The sequence below is a fragment of the Varanus komodoensis genome, unplaced genomic scaffold, assembly GCF_004798865.1.
Source record: "Varanus komodoensis strain SLA01 unplaced genomic scaffold, ASM479886v1 scaffold67, whole genome shotgun sequence".
In the NCBI taxonomy this organism is placed as follows: Eukaryota; Metazoa; Chordata; class Lepidosauria; order Squamata; family Varanidae; genus Varanus; species Varanus komodoensis.
The window spans coordinates 1,393,798-1,415,388 of record NW_025336308.1 but is presented as its reverse complement, the minus strand read 5'-3'; the positions used below and the strand labels follow the sequence as shown (position 1 = coordinate 1,415,388).

Below are 21,591 nucleotides of genomic sequence, written 5' to 3'. Positions count from 1 at the left end.
CGGGGACTCGAACCCAGATCCTCTGAGTCCCAGTCCCGTGCTCTAACCACTGCACCATACTGGTTCTCCATTATTGCCTTTTTGTTGTTAGCTTGCTGGTATACGTGATTTTATTTTGTTGTTTCATTGTTACCTTGTAACCTGTTTAGAGAGTCCTGAGGAATATAAGTTTGATAGATAAATAAAATAAATATCACCTAAGCCAGGAAAAGGCAATCTGGAACGCTCAGGATGTTTTGGATTATAACTCCCACCATCCTGTCGGCGATCCTGACTGGGGTTTCTAGGAATTGGAGTCCAAAGCATCTGGAAGACACCAGGCTGCCTGCGGCCCCTGCCCCATCCCGAAGCAAGTCGGAACGGTACCAGACGATCCGTGTCTGTGAGTCACAGTCCCCTTTGGGTGCCATCACTAAGGAGGCCGTTTGCCGTGCCACAGATGGTGCAGGGGTGCAAAACAGGATACCCCCAACCAAGACGTATCGCTCTTCTCACGGGGGAGGAGATGGTTCTTTAAATCCCAAAAGCCCCGGGCACCGACCTGGACTCTGAAAGGACGGTGGCACTTGCCTCTTCCGAACCCTGGATCGGCTCATAGCTCCTGGGCCAGAGCGGTGTGTCGGCGAGGCTGAGCCGGGACGAAGCGGTCACGCAGCAAGGGTATAGCTTACCAGGATCAAGGCACAGTGATATTGGTGGAACGGGCGCAGGTACTTCACGGGGATGCTGTACTTTGCTAAGACTTCCTTGGAGTCTTTGTCGGCTACGAATAGCGACATAACTGGCAAGAGAAGGAGAGAAGGAAAGACCCGAGTGTTTACAAGAAGGGTGCTGGAGGGCCTGTGGTGACTGGTTCAGAAGGCCCTCGATGAGGAATCCCCCACTAGTATTTTTCTCCAGAGCAATCCGATGGGGAGGCACTCTAATTCTGATCAGAAGAGGGAAGCGCAGGAACAGAACTTGATTTTTCCCTCTCTGTGCCATGTCCCCAACCTAAATATATTCTGCACCAAGAGCTCAAAGCTACTAGCCCTACAGAGGAGGGGAAATGCACATACCTGCATCATGCATGATTGTCTTCCTGCTCTGGAGATTCCCCCCCACCTCCAGTGGGGTCATGAACTGCTTTTAGCGATTGCAGTGGAAGCTGAATTCGATCTGGAAGATGGGCACCCCTTGGGACCTTCTTCCCCTGACTCCACCCCAGTCAAAATCGCAGTTCCATCCCTAGCACGACTGATTTAAAGTAAAAAACCCCAACCTCAAAAACATGCTGAGGGATCTGATCGCACGACTTTGGAATGGCCTGAAGTTTGGGTCTGAGAAAGCTAATTAGAATCCTGGCTTGTTTTTCTCCATCCTTCTCATCCTTGCTGTGTCTGTCTAAGCTTAACACCCATTTCCCCCTTTCTATATAGACAGAATTTGGAAAGAGACCTTAGGCAATCAACATCCAAATTAAAAGGGTCCACTTGGGATCTAAAAGTTGATTAACTCCTCATGTGCAAACACCTCCCTTTAATCGAAGTGGATGACTTTCCCAGGCAGATGAGACAGAAATCAGTACTATCAATTCAAGACGGATGGTCTGATGACCTACAGAGCTGAGTGAAAGATCTCTCCACAGCAGGTTTGCTAGTAATAGCACAATTATTAGCAGTGCAGGGAGATGAATCACTACATCTTTGTTTATTCTTTACCTTTCATACAGGCTGTCGCAGTTCCCGTTTGCCCTCAAGGCGGCCCTGGGCAAAGAATTTGGACAGGGCAATTTGTGGAACTTCATGGCAGAACAGGAATTTGGGCCTGAGTCTTCCCCATCTACAGCCAACCCCAGTGACCCGCAGGTTGTGCCCACAGGGGGCTGCCTTTGAGGACACCTTGGAAGGTGCAGGTTGCGCACAGACGGATAACGTGGCTAGAAGATCTGTCATTATCATGATTGTTGGTTAAGGGCAACGCGTTGCATTTCGTCCATAGCATTCCATCCCCTTGCAAGGATATCAAGGCAGCTTAGAAGATTCTTCGTCTTATCCATGTTATCCTCACAACAGTAACCCTGTGAGGTAGGCTACTGTGAGACAGACCCAACATCGCCCAGGGAGCTTCATGAGGACTAGAACCCAGATTGGCTGAGTTGCAATCCACCACTGCACTACAAAGGCTCTCCATATGAGTTCTGGTCTAATCCCTTTTGTGGGAGCGACCCTCCTCCCATCGGCTAATGCTAAACCTGTTCTAAATTTACCTAGTGCCAGGCAAGAGTTATGTCTCTCCAACCCACCTGCATTTTTCTCCCAAGGGGGCCACTGTTCGCAGACTCACAGGGGTCCCTCGGGAACGTAGATCACACATCTGTTCACATCTTTGAAATGTGCTCATTCTTCACCCATCGATTAAAGCATGTTTGTGCTCCTTTTTCAAAAGGACAATATTTTTAATTGCACGTTTTAAAGATACACATGCTGTCAAAGGCCATTTTTTCCTGGTCTACCAATCACAGTTGTGAGCTCTGAAACTTACAGTCTTAAACCACATGTGGTGTCCAATTCCATGCTCAGCCTGGAAGGTGTGAACAGGGTAAATTCTGATCAAAACCTAACCAAAACAAAATTATCAGATTTCCTAGACAAAGGGATGCAGCATGCTGGGAGATCAAGGAACGAAAGGCGGGAGGCAGGTCCTTTAATCCACTTGCTTTTTCCAAGCAGTTGGAAAAGGCAGTCAATTTTGTCTTTAGGTGGCTTGTGAAGGGAGAGAGAGCAAAAAACGAGTCTCAAAAGAGGGCAGGTTCACAAAACTCATTTCCCACACGTTGTTGCTGGGAAGGTCCCATGCGTCTAAACTGAAATGCAAAACCCACATGATTAAAAATAGCTTTATTCTTAGCTTCACTTGTGAATGTGTCCTCAGAAGCGTTGGTTCCTGGGGAAGACCAACACGTCCTTCAAGGGATCGGTTGCTGTCCCTGGTGCTGAACTGTAATTCGCTATTTGGAGGGAAAGAGAGCAGAGTGATAAATCTTGCCCTCTTGATGCTGCTGCTGCTGCTGCTGATGATGATGATATCAAAGTGGCTCCATTTTTACCCCACTTCTTCTTTTTTTTTTTTTTGGCAACTGTTGCAAATCCAGCATATTCATTCCTCTCTGGTCCTGTAGCCAAAGTTGCCTTGGCCAGGGCGTTAACCTTTTTCCCAGTCGAGCAGTAGCTAAGGACACTATCAGAGTATGTACTGCTGCCATGCGAAGTCATCTCTGAAGTTCAGAATCCCGCACCATGAACATTAGAACTAAAGCATTTGGGAGCTAGAAGAAACCTTAGAGATCATCTAGTCCACCCCCCGTGCACAATGCAGGCTCTGTCTGAGCATTCCTAACTCAGCGCCACCCAGACATTGCTCTCCAGAGGAGGAGAGACCATCACCTCCTGGAGCAGCTTGTTCTACAGTCAAAGAGCAATTACCATTAAAAAGTCTCTCCTAGCACAAAAGGATTGAGGCCTTTGCATTGTGGTGCTGGAGGAGACTCCTGCGAGTCCCTTGGACCACAAGGCAATCAAACCGGTCAGTCCTGGAGGAGATCAACCCTGACTGCTCTTTAGAAGGCCAGATACTGAAGATGGAACTCAAGGCCACTGAATGAGAAGGAAGGACTCCCTGGAGAAGAGCCTGATGCTGGGGACAATAGATGGCAAAAGAAGAAGGGGATGGCAGAGGATGAGGTGGCTGGATGGAGTCACTGAAGCAGTTGGTGTGGGCTTGAGTGGACTCCGGGGGATGGTGGAGGACAGGAGGGCCTGGAGGAATGTTGTCCATGGGGTCGCGATGGGTCGAACACGACTTCGCGACTAACAACAACAACAAAGCCACATAATAGCCTGATTCCGAACTTCCAGAATGGAAACTGTGACCTGCCTTGAATGCTTTGGCAGAAGGGCAGGATATACACATAGCAAGCTACTGAAAGAATGGATGATTTTCTTTCTGTGGGTTCGAAACGCACAGAACAGGCAAGGTCTTTCTGAACTGCTTGTCTCGCCAACCTGAAATGAAGCCAAGCCTCCCCCATCAAGAACCGTTCCGTAGTAGCCTTGAAAATCTGAGCTGCGCCATTAGGTTGACGGCTGCATGAGCAGGAACAGAAAACTTAAAAGTAGGGATGGAAGAAAAATTCTCTGTCCAGAGGGTTTTTAAAAAATGTTGGCCCAAAGATCCAATTTTCATCTCCGGAGTCTTTCAGGAAGAGCAAACTGGAAGTGTTTTCAAAAGCCACATTTTTTCCAAGACTTCCAGGGCAGCTTATCTTGGGGGGGGGGGGGGGGGGAAACCACACAATGTTGTGCCTATTAGAAAGGACTTTGCAACGGCAGCAACAAAATGAGAAAAGCACGCATGAAGCCGTATTTCAGCAACATAAAGCGCTTGAGGGAATTGGGTTCTTTTAAAGCAGCGCACAAGAAGAGAACATGAAAACATCTCTTACAAAAAATGCACACACAGGAAAGTATGGCTGCTTTTTTTTAAATGAACAAATTGCCAACTCACATGGAAACGGGGTGAAATGAGCTTGGCCTCGAAAAGACGATGGATAAAGAGACCAAACTGGCCTGCTGTTGTTCCTGCCTGAAGCATCTTGAACTTCGAAGGCCCAAATCCCCTTCAGACAAGCTCTTGGGGGGGTGCATTCTAGGGGTGTCTTGGCTAAAGTCTTGGGGTGCAAACACCCACCCCTTTCAGCTTCCAGTGCTCACCATCAGTGAAGAAGCCTCGGCAAAGGCATTGCAGCTGTTTAGAATGGGAAACCAGACCACACAAATCCAGGAAGGTCCTAAATGCTTGTGGCTGGGGGAACCATGGCCTTCTGGGGACCCCTCGTGTGCCAGATTAGGGCCCTGGAGGGCTGGATGGGGCCCCCAAGCGCGGGCCTCCCCACCCTTGCTGCTAAACTCAGCTCGGAGAGCACCAGTGCTGCAATTCCACCCCCTTTGCCGAGCAGCCCTGCTAAGCTCAGGCGGCGATTCCGACTGACCTCATTAGGAAGTCCAGAGCAAGGAAAAAGCTCTTGCTTTGTGCTGCGAGGGCGTCTCTAGGTTGCAAGTGTGTCTCATTATCCCCCCCTTAGGGCTGTCCCTCCCTTTCCGTTATCCTTTGTACCTCAAGTCGCTTGGACCAGAGAGAAAGCCCAGCTCCTGGGCGTGGGGAGCAGAGCCACATTCCCCTCCTCATTATCAGAGACTTGCTTTCCGCCTGACCCCATGGAGGGCTGCGGGGGGATCACCACAGCAACCGCGGCGGAATCAACGCCCGGAAAGGACAGCCAGGCCGCCCTCGAACCAGCTCCAACACACGTGCTCTCTCCCACCTCCCGCCTCCCTGAAGGCAATAAAACTGAAGCTGCTCCATGACTCGGTCGCACTCCGGGATATCTCGGCAGCGTTGGCTGCCCACCACGAATATTGCAGCGTTGCCGCAGAAGAAATTAATGAACTGCAGCTCGGCCCGTTGCTGAGCCTTTTCCTTTTCCTCTCCTTGGAGAAGCGGCCTTCTCCATGCAGCAGAGTCGTTTAACCCCTCCCTTGCTGGCACTGAAATGAGTTCATGGGGAGGGCTTGTCCACTGTTCTGGAGGGCCGTTTTAGAACCAAGACGTGGCAGGCAAACTAATTGCAGTTAATTAGGCATTTGGGGAAACAGTGGGGGTGTTTGGTACCCCTTGCAGATTGTCTCAGGAGGTGGTGGGCTCTGTTTCAGCAAACGATGGGGAGCATCAAACAGGAACGCTTCAGCTGCATCCCGCAGGGTAGAGCCTGAGCTGAGCTAGAGCTGAGCAAGATGATTTCCAAGGTCCCTTGCAACTCTCTGCAGTTTTATGACTGAGGTAAAGCCCCAAAAAGGAGTCTTTGAGGCATCATTAAAAAAAAAAAAAAAAAAAGATAGTTTGGGTTTAGGCTGCCCTGAAATGGCTTGCTTGGTTTCAGCCTCCTTAGGGATGAATGGGGAAATTACTAGCATTCATCTTTTATCTGGGATCCGCACACTTTGCAGCTTCCAGACCAAGCAGAGACGGCTGCAATCAGTGGTCAGAGTCCATCCTTTTCCAGCTTGGAGTATGATTTGTCAACAGCACTGGACAGAAGGATAGTCTGCCAAGCCATTTTGATCTGCTAGATACAGTCCCAGAGCGTAGAATTTGAGGTCTATAGGTCAAACCCAGAGGCCTCAGTCCAACCTTCCTGAGGTGTCAGAGAGTCCTACCATCATTATCTGGGGTTAAGCCCCACGGAACTCATGTGGGATTCATTCCTGCTCAGACTTGTTTCAGACGCAGTTAAAAATGCTACTGCATGTGGCTTCATAAACAATGATCAAAGACAGAAATTGGAAGGGGCAGAAACAGTTAAAGGTCTAACAAAGCATTGTTTGGGTAAATGCATTTTTAAAACTCAGTCGCTAATTTATATACCGCAACCTATAAAGCTTTGAGAGAACCTACATGATCTTCTGTATTTCCACTTAGCAGCGTTGATTAGAATTGATTAGAACCAGAGAGCATTTTCCTATAAAATCATCCTTAAATCTGTCATTAGCAGTAGCCTTTCCATTCCTGTGAGATTTTTGCTATTGTGCTAATGTATTCATTCATTTCTTTAAAGTGTTTTATTCTACTCCTCAGCCCAACTTCTCCTAGAGTGGCTTAATCCAGACTCAGGAAAACAAGACCGATCCTGCCTGTAGCCTTGCAGTCTCAAAGAACACAACATGCCCGGAAAGAGGAATAGCAGGGACGGAAGCAAAGAAAACGCACGCTTGAAGGCAAGGCCACATTGGGATTCAGATAAAGCCAAGCACTGCAAGGCTAGCTTTAATGGAGCCTTCCAGACCTTGCAGCCTTGCAAGGTCCTGAATAACTAGTGAGTAAACATCTCTTTCTTTAGTGTGATCACAGGCTGAAGCCTCCCTGAAATAGCCTCACATCACTTCACCTCACGATTGACTCCAAAGCAGCCTTTGGGCACACTCAAAAATCTCGTCCGAAACGGCCCTAAAACAATGGACCGAAGTAGCTAAATAAAGTCAGAGAGGGAGACAAAGAAGCTGTCACACCGTCTACTCTCACCGCGCCCAGCCGCCAAATCCTGGCTTGTGTAAATGAACGGCTCCTCCAAATTTGATTTAACCAATTAAGGAGCTGACCCTGAAAGAATACAGACCCTGCCTTTCTCAATCATCCCTGGTTAAGATAGGTAGAGAAGTGCATCAAACGCTGCTTTATTTCACTTAAGCAACGGCTGTAATGGAATTACATGGAGTGCCATGACTAGTTCCTGCCAGCGTCATTTTGCCAGACTCAGATGCTAATCGAATTGCAAACTCTAATGTCATTAGCATTATCATGATTACCTACACAACATCGCTTAGCTTGCAACAATAAAGATCAAGTCACAGGGCAAATGGGCCCTGCCTTGGGAAAAACGTCTGGATTATCAACAATCATTTCCCCATCAGGTGGGCAATGGAACTGGAAGGAAGGTGCCCAGGGAGCGGAAGTGGAAGAAGCAATTTCCGACATCAGACCTGCACAGGAATATTTCTTGCATTTCTTGGTACCCAAAGACTCTAACCTTTGCTTTCAAAGAAAAAGATGTTTCTACCTAGGAACGGGGGAATTATTAATGTGGTTTGCACTGTGATGTAAACAGAACTCATTTCAGTGTTGAACGAATATGAGAACCAAACTCAAAGCACAATCCTGCAGGATCAATGGCTGAACGGCAGAAGACTTTGAGATAGTTTTCTGAGAGAGAAGCCTGGAGGTCCATTGCCTACTCTTCCTGAACTCTTCTGAGGTCAGAACCTGGGCCTTCCCATGAGGGCTGGAAGGTCTAGGTGGGTCTGAGGGGGCTGTGACCCTGCTTGGGTTTCCCAGGTCCTTGTTTATGTATGTCCCAGGCCGGTGGCCCTCAGCATTCTTCAGTCCTTGAGCCTCCACTTAAGGGCTACAGACCTGCTGCCTCGGTTTTTCCTGCAAAACGGCACGTCTCCAAATTGTTCTCCAATCCAACGTCTGCACAAAATTCATGGATCAGTAAAAAGTGCAGGTACCAGTATGTACAGAAATGCATCATACTGCAACAGTATCCTGCAACTTGAAGGGCTGACCCATTCTCCAGCAACTAAAATTTTGGAAGAAGGCACCCCGAAGGCAAGGGAGCGCAGCGGACTAGTTTCAGGCAGCGGGGGCTGAATCACCGTGGGCCGGAGATCCTTTTTGCTGCCCGATTGTGCTATTCGTTAAATAGAACGAAACCCCTAAACAGTTTACATGCAGCCGTAAAAATGAATTGCAATTCCATTCGACTGCACTATTCAAAGCAGTTTCAGTTACGAGAATACAGAGCAATAGCAGGCAGTAAAAGTTAGAGCAGCAGGATTAACTTAAATGCGGTTATATAAGCCAGGGCGAACAAGCGCATGTTCGGGAAGTGTTTCAAAGATGCTGCATTCTGTCTCCTGAACTGCAACGAGGAGGGATTTCCAAAAGTGGAAGCCGTATCGAGGAGGGTTTCATCCAAGTATTGCATGGAGACATTCCAGTATTCATCACCGGTTAATCAGCGCCTGCTTCTCTTATCCCTATTCGCCAAACAACAGGTGCTCCTCCAGGATGGATTCCTTCGGGGATGCTGAATGGCACCAGGTTCCACAAGTTGGGGGAGTGGAATTCCCACAAGCCACTTTAGACCCAGTGGGAAGAATTTGGCTGTCCTGCTCTATCGAAGCCACCATGTGTCTCCATGTCAGCATGTGGAGAAGTCAGGCACAAGAAGAAGGGTGCGAAGCGGGGACAAGGGGTGTGCCATTCCTAGCGGAATCTCTGGCTAGGAAAAGCAAGGGGTCTCCGTCCGACGCTGCCTCCTTCCAGCGTGCCTCGCCACCGAATCGGAGCTCGGCTTGGCACGCATCTGGCTTTCTCTTAGCACAGACACCTGTGCATGGCAGAGATTCCCACCAAGCCGCTTCTCGTGTCCCCACGTGCGCAGGCATCACACCTCTTTCGGCCTGCGGGCCAGATTCAGTTTTGGAGGCGCTCTTGGGGGGCAGCATGTAAGTGATAAGCCAGGAAGATTGCAAAAGGGGGATCCCAAGGGAAGAGGGACAGGCTAGAATATCGGGACAGTTTAGCTTAATGCTCCTCCTGCTGGTACCTCAGCCTTAGGAGGAGAATTCCCACCATTTAGGATGGGAAACCATGCAAAAATCAGGCAAAAAGAGTGGTTGGCATTTGAAGCAAGCAAAGACCCCAAGAACCAGCAGGCTGCGTACAGCCCAGAGATGACGTTCAACACCCCCCCCTGCAATTCTTTCCGCACCTTCTTCGCCAGCCTTCGCCGACTCAACCTCCACGGTCACCTTCTCCTCCCACACCGGAGAGTGCGTTGGCTCGGCAGTCACGTGCGTCACTGCTTGGGCGGGCTGTTTGCTTTCTTCCTCCGAGGTGGTTTTGCTAGGAAAGGAGATGAGAAGGAAACAGGACATGAGTTCGGGACTGGGACCTCAGCAACGGACAACCCATCACAGATGAACATGGAAGCCACCGGTGCCTTTAGGACGGCAGCAAGGGAACTCTCTCATCTTGAGGGCTGAATTCAGTTTTGGAGAGAGTCCTGGGGCGAGGGGAATTCCAGGGGCGAGCAAAGCCAAAGGCAAGCCAAACCAAGAAACACAAGCATAAACCAGCATAAAGTTCTTATTTCTTATTTATTTATTTAAACCTTTTGTATCCCATCCTATACATAAAAGTATCAGGATGGTCCAACAGCAAAGAAACAGCATCATATCTATAATACAAACCTGACTAAAATAAAAATTAGGTCTTAAAATTGTTGGGGAAACAACAAGGTTTTGGCCTGGCGCCGAAAAGAATAACGTGTTGGTGCCAGGCGCACCTCTCTGGGGAGTGCATTCCATAATCGAGGCGCCACCCCCCCAGTCTCCTTCAAAGAGGGCTCCTGAAGAAGGACCTCCAACCCAGACCTTAAGGGGTGGGCAGGCCCCCAGGGAAGGAGCTGCTCCTTCAGATGCCCAGGTCCTAAGCCATTTAGGGCTTCAGAGGTCCTTACAGGCGAGAACTGACTCGTCAAATGCAGATCTAAGAAACGAGCCTATGGGAACACAGTCTATTTGGCTGCTGCTTCTGACACAGGAAGGATTCTGGTTGTGCAGTCAGGACTTGGTGAGGATTTGTGGACTCCCTCTCAGTTCGTGCCTCCTTGGAAGTCTGGGCCAAGCACCAGACCAGCCCACGAGTGCTCGGAGGGGCGGCTTCGGGGGGAGTTTGTCCCATCCGATCCTACAACTCTAGAGCTCATCCCAAAAGGCAAAAGCAGAGGCAAAAGGGATGGCACATTTTGTCAGGTACCAGATGAGGAGTAAAATTCCCAGTTAGATTAAAATTAAAAGGGAAGGGGCCCACGTAGATCCTACAGAGGACAGAAGCCAAAGTGGACAACGTCAATCCGCAAAGCGTCGTAGTGGCTGATCGCTGAGTGGCTGTCCAGGCAGGTAGCTCTGGTTTCTTCCCAGCAGCAAATGGTTTCTGAGTTGCCAAGGAAACCAAATCAAAACTGGAGAGCAGTCAAGGTATTCAAGTGGCAAAGCTAATAGCTGTATTTGGCGCTCAGAAGCCGCTCTGGAGAAGAACTCAATAAGAAGGTCAAATCACAGTAGAATTGAGGCATTTTTTGTTCCTTACAAAAGGCATTGTTTGGAAAAAATAATTCTGAGGCTCTTCTTTTTCTCTCCTCCCCTCGCTCCCCGAGAAAATAGAAGGCCACTTTGCCAAATTTTCTCCCGATATTTTCTGGTGGCTGCCATCTCCTATCCCATGCCCTGAGAATTGTGGAGGATGCAAGTAGAACATCAGCCTACCAAAACAGACTTGGCTTCCAGTGGCAGTGCCCACTTCCCACAAAAAAGGAAATTCGATATCAGTCATGCAAACATTTCTACTAATGGTGAGTCCCACTCTGGGAAAATTTGGAGAATGTTCTCCTGCCCTACAAGAGAAATTCAGTGAAATTTTCTTCCTGTTATATATGCTCTTAAAACCTGGCACAAAAATTCCTGCTTTCATATGCTTTTTAATGTACATATTTCCCCAAATACGCATATATTCCCATCATCCCCATCAGCAGGACCAATGGTTCAGAGCGAAACATCCAGAAGATCCCAGGCTGAGTCGAGGTTGCTCTCTCCTTCCTGGGAAAACATCTCTATTTTAACCTTCTTAACTTTTTCAGTTTTGGACTCGTATTGATCCAATGAATCGATCCCGTCATTCGCGCTTCACTCTCGGCTCCAGGCTCCCCATCCCCTGGGGCCAGCAGGCATGATGCTCCTTGCAGTCCTGCGCCACAAAGGCCTCCTATTATGCACCAAGTACGCATTTCATCATCGGATATGATGAAAAGGGTAAGCAGCTTCTCCGAGAGGGAGGGGGCAGGTGGGAGTCGGAGGATCACCACCAAGAAGCGTTCAGAGATCACAGCACTCACAATTGCGGGGCTGCCTGCATTTGTAGAAATTAAACATTCCACGATCATCCATGTGTGCTATTTATTTTGATTTTGCAGTCTACCGAAATTACTGTAATGGTGGCAATTACAGCCAGAGGAGATCAGAACTTAAATCTTTCCTCGGAGCAGTTTGTTCGAAGCTATAGACGCATGGCCGGCGTTACAAACGAAAGAGGGGACTGGGAATAAGACACTTGGTCTACCACTTGCAAATATTTCTGGTGGATAAGGCTTGTGCTCATGTCTGAGGGATACACGCACAGCTTTTTGTGAAATGATCATACCTCCCTAGACATGTAACAGGAAGCTTGCTCTCCTTGGGTCAAACTTTGATGGAGAAACTGCCAGACTTACAAAAGACCCTGACCTCCAGCCTTCGAAACCTGATGCCTTCCAGATGTGTTGGAGCAGAATTCCCCACGTAGCTGTCCAGACACATGGATTGCATGCTTCTATTATAGGCCCAGAGTTCGGGCATTTTTATGTCTAAACATGCATCCTCAGCCAAGGAATTGATCAAACCTGCCAAAGTGTGAATAGGAGCAATGGACAAGCAGCCTAACAAAGAGGAACCTTCTATTGATTTTAGATGAATCATAGAATAGGAGAGTCAGAAGGGACCAAGAAGGCCATTCAGTCCAACGCCCTGCTGGTACGAGGCACCAGTTTAACCACCCTACTCAGATAGCTATCTTCTTCTTAAATGTCTCTAGTGTGGAAGTTATAGTCAGAGTGATGGTTTTCCCAGTTCCAATGCGTGGGCTGTGAGAGTTGGACCATAAGGAAGGCTGAGCGCCGAAGAACTGAGGCCTTTGAATTGTGGTGCTGGAAAAGATTCCTGAGAGTCCCTGGGACCGCAAGGCGATCAAACCGGTCAGTCCTAGAGGAGATCAGCCCTGACTGCTCTTTAGAAGGCCAGAAGCTGAAGATGAAACTCAAATACTTTGGTCACCTAATGAGAAGGAAGAACTCCCTGGAGAAGAGCCTGATGCTGGGAACGATTGACGGCATTGGAGAAGGGAAGGGGAGAGGTTGAGGTGGCTGGATGGGGTCACTGGGGTGGTGGGTGTGGGGATGGGTGGACTCCAGGGGATGGTGGACAGGAGAGCCTGGAGGAATGTTGTCCATGGGGTCGCGAGGGGTCAGGCACGACTTTGTGGCTGAACAAACAAAAGCTAACAACAAAACTGAAAGAGCGCACGACCTCTCTTGACAACTGGTTCCACTCTACTTTGCTCCCACAGTCAAGAAGGTCTTCCTTGTGCGTACCCTTCATCTGGTGTTCTCTAGAGGACCCCCCCCCCCCCGTTTCTTATACACCCAGGTGGGAAACCAACTGAGGTGGCCCATCAGCCATCCAAAGCTACCCTTAATATCTCTGATCTTTAAAAAAAAGTTGTTTTTGTTGTTGTTTAGCTGCTGCTTTACCAAATTTAGGGAGCCATCAAGATGTCAAGATGATTTTGATGGTTTTAATGTCTTACATCCTGTTTTATCATCTGCTACCATGCTTTTTATCATGTCTTTGGATAAAATCGAGGTCTTCTGAAGTTTTATAGCGGCACTGATTTTTGACTGCTATTTTTATATTGTGCGTGTCATTTTAATACTGCTTTTTACTGTGCGTTTTCAAACCTCGTAACCTGCTCAGGGAGTCTTCCTGGCTAATGCGGTGCAATAAAAATCCAGTAAATAATAACCAGATAACTCGGTGAGGCAGGCCTGGTTTGCTCATTTCGCACCTCCTTCCAAGCCGGGGGAGAGAACTCATCGCCCATTCTTGGAACGAATCGTCCCCGGTCAGTCAGTCTCTGGAATCCTGAGAATGGCGGAGACGCACCTCCAGCCACCGAGCTGGGCTGTCTTCCTTGCTAAAGGAGACGATACCAGATGGGCACGTGGCAGGACGGACACGAGCGCGTCCTTGAGATTTTCCGGCGGACCTCGCCAGCTGCTGCTTGGGATCGCTCCGCCTTTCAAGCCTTCTTCCGCTGCCTCGCATCCCCCCCCCCCCGAAGACCTGCCCCTCCCTGGCTTCTCTCCACTCCAAGCGATGATCGGCCGATGAAAATTTAATGACCATTTCTTGCAAGCCACTCGATATCACCCGCCCGCCCCTGCCGCCAGCGTCACCCATCGCCGGGATGGCTGTTTTAATGGCGCCCCCTCCCTCGGTGTGTTAATGGGAGGCTTGCTTTAGAAGCTGGGGGAGGGAGGGAGGCGCCCCTGCCACTTCTCTACCCCCCTCCTCTGTCTTCGTTGCTGTGGTAGTGCTTTGCTCTAAAGTATAGCTGTTGGCATTTCATCAAGTAATTGGCCCTTCTGTTCACTCAGGCAGCTTTACCCTCTAGGAAAACGCAACCCACCTGACCACGTGACCCCCCCTTTAATCTTGTCCCCTCCCCCTCAGCTCCGCATCCCCAAAAGAGCTCGCTGGACCACTCACGCATCAATAATGGATGGAAGGATGCCTTCCTGCTCCCTTTGGTCGTGACGGGAGGGCAGGTGACGGTGGAGCCACAGCCACCCAGCCGAAGGAACTCCGGCGTAAGGCCAAGAGGCAGAGCGGCATCCCCAGAGTATGGGAAGGCCCACTCCGCTTTGGATGAGCTGCAGGCGATGATCAATAGGCCTGCTCAGAAATTCTATTTCCCCCAAATCAAAGCAGCAACCTCGGCAGAGAAGAGGCCAAAGACTCCACGTGCATGGACGGGCTCTTTTGATCACCAGGCTGGCAGTTCACGAAGCTGCTTGTTCTTTCACGTTGGGTTGGCTGCTCGGAGGAGGAAAAGCCAGTTGGCTGCAGGTGCGAATACAGCCAGAGTCCGCCTGACGCTTGCCGGGCTCCCTTGGCCCCGCAGCTCAGGATCTGCCCTCCCCACAGCCTCCTCCTGCCACCGGTCAGCAAAACAGCACAGCGGGTGGGAGGAATGAGGGAGGCAGAGGCTTACTTTGGGGGTTCGAGGAAGAACAAGCATTTTTTCAGCTCTCAAGGGCAGCACCAGTGGCAAAAGCAGGGCCTGGTTTAACTCAGAACCGGGATTCAAAACCTCCCCCTCCATTTGGCAAGATGCGGCTTGATTCTCTGAGCCTCGTTCCAAACTTGGCCGAGAGACTTCTCGCTGAACGCTCTGGAAAGCGTTCAAGGTCATCGTCGTCCTTGCGAGGGAGGCTGGCTTGGTCCCTGTGATAAATGCCTTTTAAGAGTCCTCCGCGCAAGGGCTCCGTATTCATTCAAACCACAGTCTCTCAACAGGACGTAATCCTGTTGTCTCAAAAGCTCATTGTTGCATTAGCATCCCGATTCCTCGCCCGCCCGGCTGCCCGCTCTCAGGGGCCCCATGGACGGCTGTGGCGTGGAGGCTTTCATGGAAATCTGATTACCGAGAGAAAAGGAATTGTTCTGGAGACCTTGAATGTCTTTTATCTGTACTGAAGTGGGTGGGCTACATCGATGTTGCCAAACCTGGGACCCTCAGGATGCCTTGGATGTTCCTTCCTACCCACCTTGCCAACGTGCCCAATGGTCACACGATTGAACCTGCAGTCCAAAACATCGGCGGAGCACCAGGTTGCATTGGAATGAGCTGAATTATTGGAACTAAGACTCCAAGGACATATTTGGCACCGTATTCAGCCTCCAAGACATAGTCAGCTTTGAGGAGAGGAGAGGAGAGGAGAGGAGAGGAGAGGACAAGACTGAGGGGTGAACATGAGATCCCTCTAGAAGCACCTCAAAGGTGCCGCAGTTGAAAAGGCCTTCTCCGCACCCTGCTTGCCCGGGCCAAGCCGCCTTCCAGCCTTGTGTCCACATCCGTGCACAAAGCCGAGCCAGGCCTGCCCTGATATCCTGGACCTGATGCTGAACGTGCCGATGCTGCAGCCCCCGCTCCCTGCGCCTTCTTGCGCACCTTTGCTCTCCCAACCCTGCCACAAATGTTTCAGCAGAAGGAAACTGCCATTTCCCCCTGTTCCGCTGGCATGACAAAGAGGCACACGGCTCACCCCTTCCTTGCACGAGCTGGGACCAGATGCACAAGCCCACATTTAGCAGCCAGCCAAATGCCACTGAGACCGTTGGACCTGGTGATGAATAAAGATGAAGAGGACCAGGAATTAAAAGGAGCATAATGTAATTGAAAAACAGGAGCCCGTAGGGGGCAATTGATTGGCTTTCCTTGTTACGGCTTTCGCTTCTCGAGCATTTACGCAGAAGAAGAGAGCACAGGGACCAGTCCTGGCATCTGCTTGGCACCTTCTCCGAATACCTCATCAGGATGTCTGGAATCATGTCTAGAACGGACCAGGTAGCTCTAATTCACTGGGTCCTTGTCTAAAGTTAAAGCCATCAGCCCATGGCAAGAAAACACACCATACCACAAAACAACAACATACCAACAAGCAACAAACTGCATCCGACCATTAATGATAAAAACAAAGGTAAAACCAATTAAAAGTTAAAACATTGGGAAGATACAAAGGTCTTCTCCTGATGCCAGAAAGAATTCAGTGACGGCACCAGGTGAACCTCCCTGGGAAGCGTGTTGCAAAGTCGGGGTGCCACCATCCAAAAGGCTGTTTCGGTTCGGTTTGGTTCGGTTCGTATCTCCGCTTCTTCCCATTCCATTTATGAAAAGAAGCTTCAGAACGATGGATGTTGACGAGTCCTTATCAAAAACAACCGAATGAAATCCTCGCCCATCTGTACCAGGCTGCTCAGGCCGATCACCTCGTTGCCCTCGATGCAAAAAGATCACTCTTGCACCTCTGCCTCACTGCACCTGAACCCGAACCCGACTCTTAAAATGGCCCTAGAGGACCCCAATGGCCAGTCATGGAAAATCCACTTCGCAGATGAATTTGCTTGGTCTGTTGGCATGTCTTTTTTAAAGACTAGATGATTATGACTTTTCTTTGCCTGCGCAAGCCTTTTGAAACCCAGCATCCACCAAATGCACTGGACAAGAATCCTCATAATTCCCATTGTTTCTGCTGGCTGGGAATTCTGGGAGCTGCTGTCCACACTTTGGAGGGTGCTATCTTGGAAAAGACCATTGCAATGGCATTGAATTCTTGAATGTGCAGGTGTGTGTGTGTGTGTGCGCGATCTCTTTCTGAGCAGCATTCAGTGTTGGATTTGCATTCTTCTCTTGGGATGGCTTGTTATGGCGCACCTTCCTTTGAATTCACAAGCCACCTTGGAAAACTTCTTCTAAGAAGGCGGGATAAAAAGAGCATGTTTTTCCGTAAAGATATAACAAAGATCTCAAGAAAGGCAGCGATGTTAATATGTGAGATTCTAGAAGGGAACAGTTGCCAATTTCATGGAAATTAGCCTTGGAATGACAGCGCATTGCCCCGTCCCACTCGCAATTGGTATGTCACTGATTCACCTCGTTTACCGAACGTGGCTTCAGCGAAGGCTGGGCCTTTACACCTAGCAACAGCTTCATCAGGGGCTGCCTCGCTCTCCGAGGCCTGTGCCCAGCCCTTCCGCCACATACGCCCCCTTTATCCCACATTTTACACTCTCCGAGATCACGCCGGCATCTTGCAAACAAGGACCGATTTCCTTCCGCCTCACTTTCTTCACCATGGTTACGAAAAATAAAATACAGCAGCCGCGCACATCTCTCCTGAGTGGTTCCAGCCCCCTTCTTACCTTCCCCCCACCATTGCCCCCACCTCCTTGGAGGGCTCGTGCTCCCACCCCATGTTGCCATGGTGACGGAGTGATGGAACCCTGTCAAAAAGAGAGAGAGAGAGAGATGTGTGTGTGCAACATTCACGCACAGGCTGCGTTGCTTCGCCATTTAGGCTACTGATGCTTCGGTTCCCCGGGGTTCTCTGGGCGTAATTGCTTTATGGAAATGGGCCCTGCTCCAGAAGCAACGCAGCTCCGGTGTGGCCACGAGCTGGGAAAAACGCCACGCGCACACAGTCTGCACTTCTGCTTCGACGCCGACCGGTTCCAGCGGAGACGGAGGAGTCGTGCGGGTCCCACATCCCGAGAGGTGGATAGAGAGATCCCGCTCTTTTATTGTAGGCACAGACTAACAGTCTAGAGGGAGCCCATCTCCAGTGAAGACCAGTCATGCTCAGAAAATTTAGTTGTGCAGCTTCTTGCACTCACGGAAGGAAGCATCATTCAATAAAAGCTGGACACATCTGGCGGGAAGGGAAACGCACCAGCCACAAACACCCCATAACTTTTGTGCACCGTTACCTTGCCCCACACTTCCTTTTAGGGCATCTGGTATCAAAGCAGCTGCCTCCAGACTTATCTTCACACATTCTGACCTTCTTGACAGATGCTTATTTTCTACGTTTGACCCCATTGTGCCTCTCCGATAGAACCCTAGCTAATTGCCTGCTCATCAGGAAGATTTTATATTCTTCCTTTGTAAAGGAGAAGGTGTTCTTTCAGGAATCCTGGTCACACATTGCGTAAGGGCTGTACTGAGTTTTGCCAAGAGAAAGATACTCCGCTGGGTACAAAATGTGCCAGAGGAAAGGGCTGTGGCTAGGTGGTACAGCCCCTCCTTTGCACGCAGATGTTCCCGGGTTCACTCCCAGCATCCCCAGGTAGGACTAGAAAACAGTCTTGCCGGAAAACCTGGAGAGCTGCCACTGCCAGTCAGTGTCTGCACCACTGGGCTAGATGGACCCATTGTCCAACTCAGCACAGGACAGCTTCCCATGGATCAGATCTCAAGCTGTGCTTCTTCACAGCACCAAAAACACCCTGCAAGGATGTGATTTTAAACAGCGTTGTCCTGAGTTATTTTGCCCAGCCAAATGTCTTTTGTTCTGGCGGGGTGAAAACTTCTGTGTGGATAGAGTCTGCCGAAGGCTAAGAACTTTCTTTCCTTGTTTGGAGACACAATGAATGGGGGTTTTGTTGTTGATTGTTTTCTCTTCAACCCCCTGCATGCATGCTCTCGTGCACAAACCAAACCATGCCACGAATCCCGGGAAACATAGAAACAGAGCGAGTCAGAAGGGGTCTCCTGGGCCATCTAGTCTGACCCCCGGCTCCAGCTGGCTCCGCTCATGACATGCCCACCATGTGCATGTCCAGCCTATCTTCGAAGTCCCTCACTGATGGGGTTTGTTTGGAAAATATGTGAGCAGCTTCCAAACAAACAAGCAAGCAAATAAACAGGCTAAAAGGAAGAGCAAAGCCCTGGACCACCGTGTCTTCAAATATTTCTGCCAGTTTCAGAATACCAATCGAAGGACAGGACTTCCTGTCCCTCTTCTGAACACCCCTGAAATCTGCTGCTGAGCAGAAAGCTGTTGCATCAAACGCGAAACAGCTCGGTTTGGGTTTGACTAAACCTTTTCCTCAGTGTCTGTTAAGTCCATGGCAAACAATAGATGAAATTATAGCCATTTTGTCTCACTTTGATTTAGAAACTCGGAGTGTGGGAAATGACCTCCTCTTTCTCAGTGCTGGACTCCGGCAGAGGTGGGAGGCAGGCAGCTCTAAGCAGCATCTGCTTTAATCTCACATGTTGCTTCTCTCTCGCTGCTTTGAATGTCAGCTCTGCCTCCGGGCAAGTCCAGGGTTGGGAAAGCCACTGCCTCCAGACTCAGGCATTTCCTGTGATTCAGCGGTGCTTTCAGCATGGCTTCAGACAGATGCGCCACCGTCAACAGAAACGATAAACGATGGATGCAGAGGGGAGGGAGGGAAATCACACGTATCCCATGCGATGGCTCGCCTCCCCGCAGCTGATGTTTCTTCAAGTGGCAATAGGCCACCGAGCAGAACAAGCTGCTTACTCCTGAGTCGGACAGTCAGGACCAAAGGATGGATCAGAAGGTGGGGCTGAGAAACCAGCAACATGTCCGGAGCAAAGAATAACCCAAGGAAAAGAAACACACGGAGCTCTGGAGGACTTGGCTGCTGCAGCAACAGGGGTTCCTTCCTCCGACTCCTTCCTTGATCCCCTTCTTTCTCTGGAGGATGCAGGGACCAGCCTGGATGGGCTGAGCCAGCCCAGGGCCTGAGCGGCTTCCCCACCCTCCTGTAGTCCAGTGGGTCACAATGCAGGAGACAACAGTCCACAGATTCGAGTAGTTCTCCTGAAGAAATTCACATTTTTGTACAGACCTAGCAAATACGCATGATGGGAAGCCAGACTTGAACTGGAACACTATTCAGTGTTTGTCGACTGGTGGAGAAAGATCGGCAACTCATAAATGTTGCCTTAGACTAGAGTTGGCAGAAAGCACTTCCTTATTGCTTGGGGGTGCTTTAGGGATTTGCAGGGGATCAGCAAGGATTTCTGGGTGGGGGCGATGGGAGCGGTAGTCTGACGCATCTGGAAGGTGGCAGACACTGCACGAAAAGGAGGCTGCATGCTGTCCTTTGAATAAGAACTTGAAAGGAGCATCTCGAGGAGAGAAAACAAGCATAGGGACTCTCTGGTGCTGAATGTGTCCGCTCTCCTCTGATCCCGTAACAAAGTCCATGGAGGGAACCATTTGGGTTTGATTATGGAATAAAGGGAATGTTCTGCAGAGGAGAGACGGAGGAGAGCCGGCAAATGGGGAACAGCTGCCCAGGAAAAACGCAGACGCTCTGAGTCAGCAGTGGCCAGCCATTGCGCTGCGACTCTGAACGATGCTTTGCGATGGAATCTGGTCACAGATCCAAACTCTGAATAGTGCCATGAAGATTGACTGCTATTATTAGCTTTGTCGGGTGCAACCAAAACCGCATCTCCTGGAACACCTGGCCTCCCGCAGCTCCTGACCAGGTGCCTCCAGGAGGCCCAGAAGGGCAACAGTGCCCCCTGCGGTACCTGCCCCAAGCTGAGCAGGAGCCGAAAGTGAGGGTCCACAGCACCCATGGCTGATGTGAAGGGTAGGCTTGGCTGGGCAACTGCTGAGGAGTCGCACCCTTGCAGGGGGCCACCGGCAAGACTGCTCTGGACTCAGGCTTTCCCACTGAAGTTGAAACTGTCTGGTTCTCTGTGACAGCCTGGCTTATCTCCAGGTCCATTGGCCAGGACATTTCAGCTGTGAATTCCAAGACCTCCTCCACCTCTGAGTCATTCCTGGAGACAGTGGAGGGGTGCAGCTGCTTCAGTGAGGCAAACAATTTCGTTCTCACAGCAAAAGCAGCTCTTATCTACCGAAGGATCGGGGAAAGCAGCTGCAAGACCATGATCTCCACCAGTGCTCTTCCTAACAATCCGAAGGCCATAAGATCTTGGCATGGCCACAACAAAGCCCAGCCCTCTCCTGATTTGGATACAGGGAAAGTTCACTACACCGCTGGATACTTGAAATTCACTGACTCTTAATAACCTGAACCTCTTCACCATTCCTCCAGTAGATCCCTTCCATTAGAGCTAAAAGTTCCTCTTCCTTGATCTAACTGAATTTGACATGTTGGCTTTTACCGCCTGATTAATTCTTAATTTGCTAACTATTGCTTAGGCTTTGGTTCCTACTAAAAGGGAACGGTTCCTTTGTTCTTCCTTCTTTTGTTCTCTTACCGTGGCTTTGTTTTGTTTTCTGTGTTTTGCACCGATGAGGTTGTGCAGCACAGCTTGGCACGTTGTCTATTTGTAAATGTTTTGCAAACATCTATTTGTAAATACCATATAGTGTTTGGGTAATAAAACATACTTCAACTTTTCAGCGCTTGCTATAGCACTTTAAACAATATCCATCTTTCAGCTTGTTATACAATCTTTCATTATGCAGACATGCAAATACTTCAAGCTTTAGACTGATTGCATGTAGGGTGAGCACTACATGTGCGCAGATAAGGACCTGTCCATCATCGAGCCGCAGCTCTGGACCTCTCCACGCATCCTGCCCTGGAGAAATCTTCAGCTCTTTGGCTAGAAAAGCACCAGTATGGAAACACCACAGGTTTCTCCTCTCTCCACTGCTGCTAATTTATATGTGCCGGGAAGCCTCTGCAAAATGGGTAAGAAACAGATCTGGATTTGGAAAGGTGCCAGGTCGTCCAAACCTTCCTCTATACATTGTCG

At 49.7% G+C, this 21,591-nt stretch overlaps 1 protein-coding gene across 1 annotated transcript in view; it reads right to left on the bottom strand.

Moving 5' to 3' along the window:
• Window positions 1–21,591, bottom strand: part of CCDC33 (coiled-coil domain containing 33) — a gene marked incomplete at its 3' end in the record, with an annotated part of 97,754 nt that overhangs the window by 67,325 nt on the left and 8,838 nt on the right. Inside the window, exons 3-4 of the mRNA XM_044450492.1 lie at window positions 9,371–9,504; window positions 672–781 (exon numbers count right to left, since the gene is read on the bottom strand). Coding sequence (XP_044306427.1) covers window positions 672–781; window positions 9,371–9,504 — 244 coding nt within the window. The remainder of the gene's footprint in view (window positions 1–671; window positions 782–9,370; window positions 9,505–21,591) is intronic.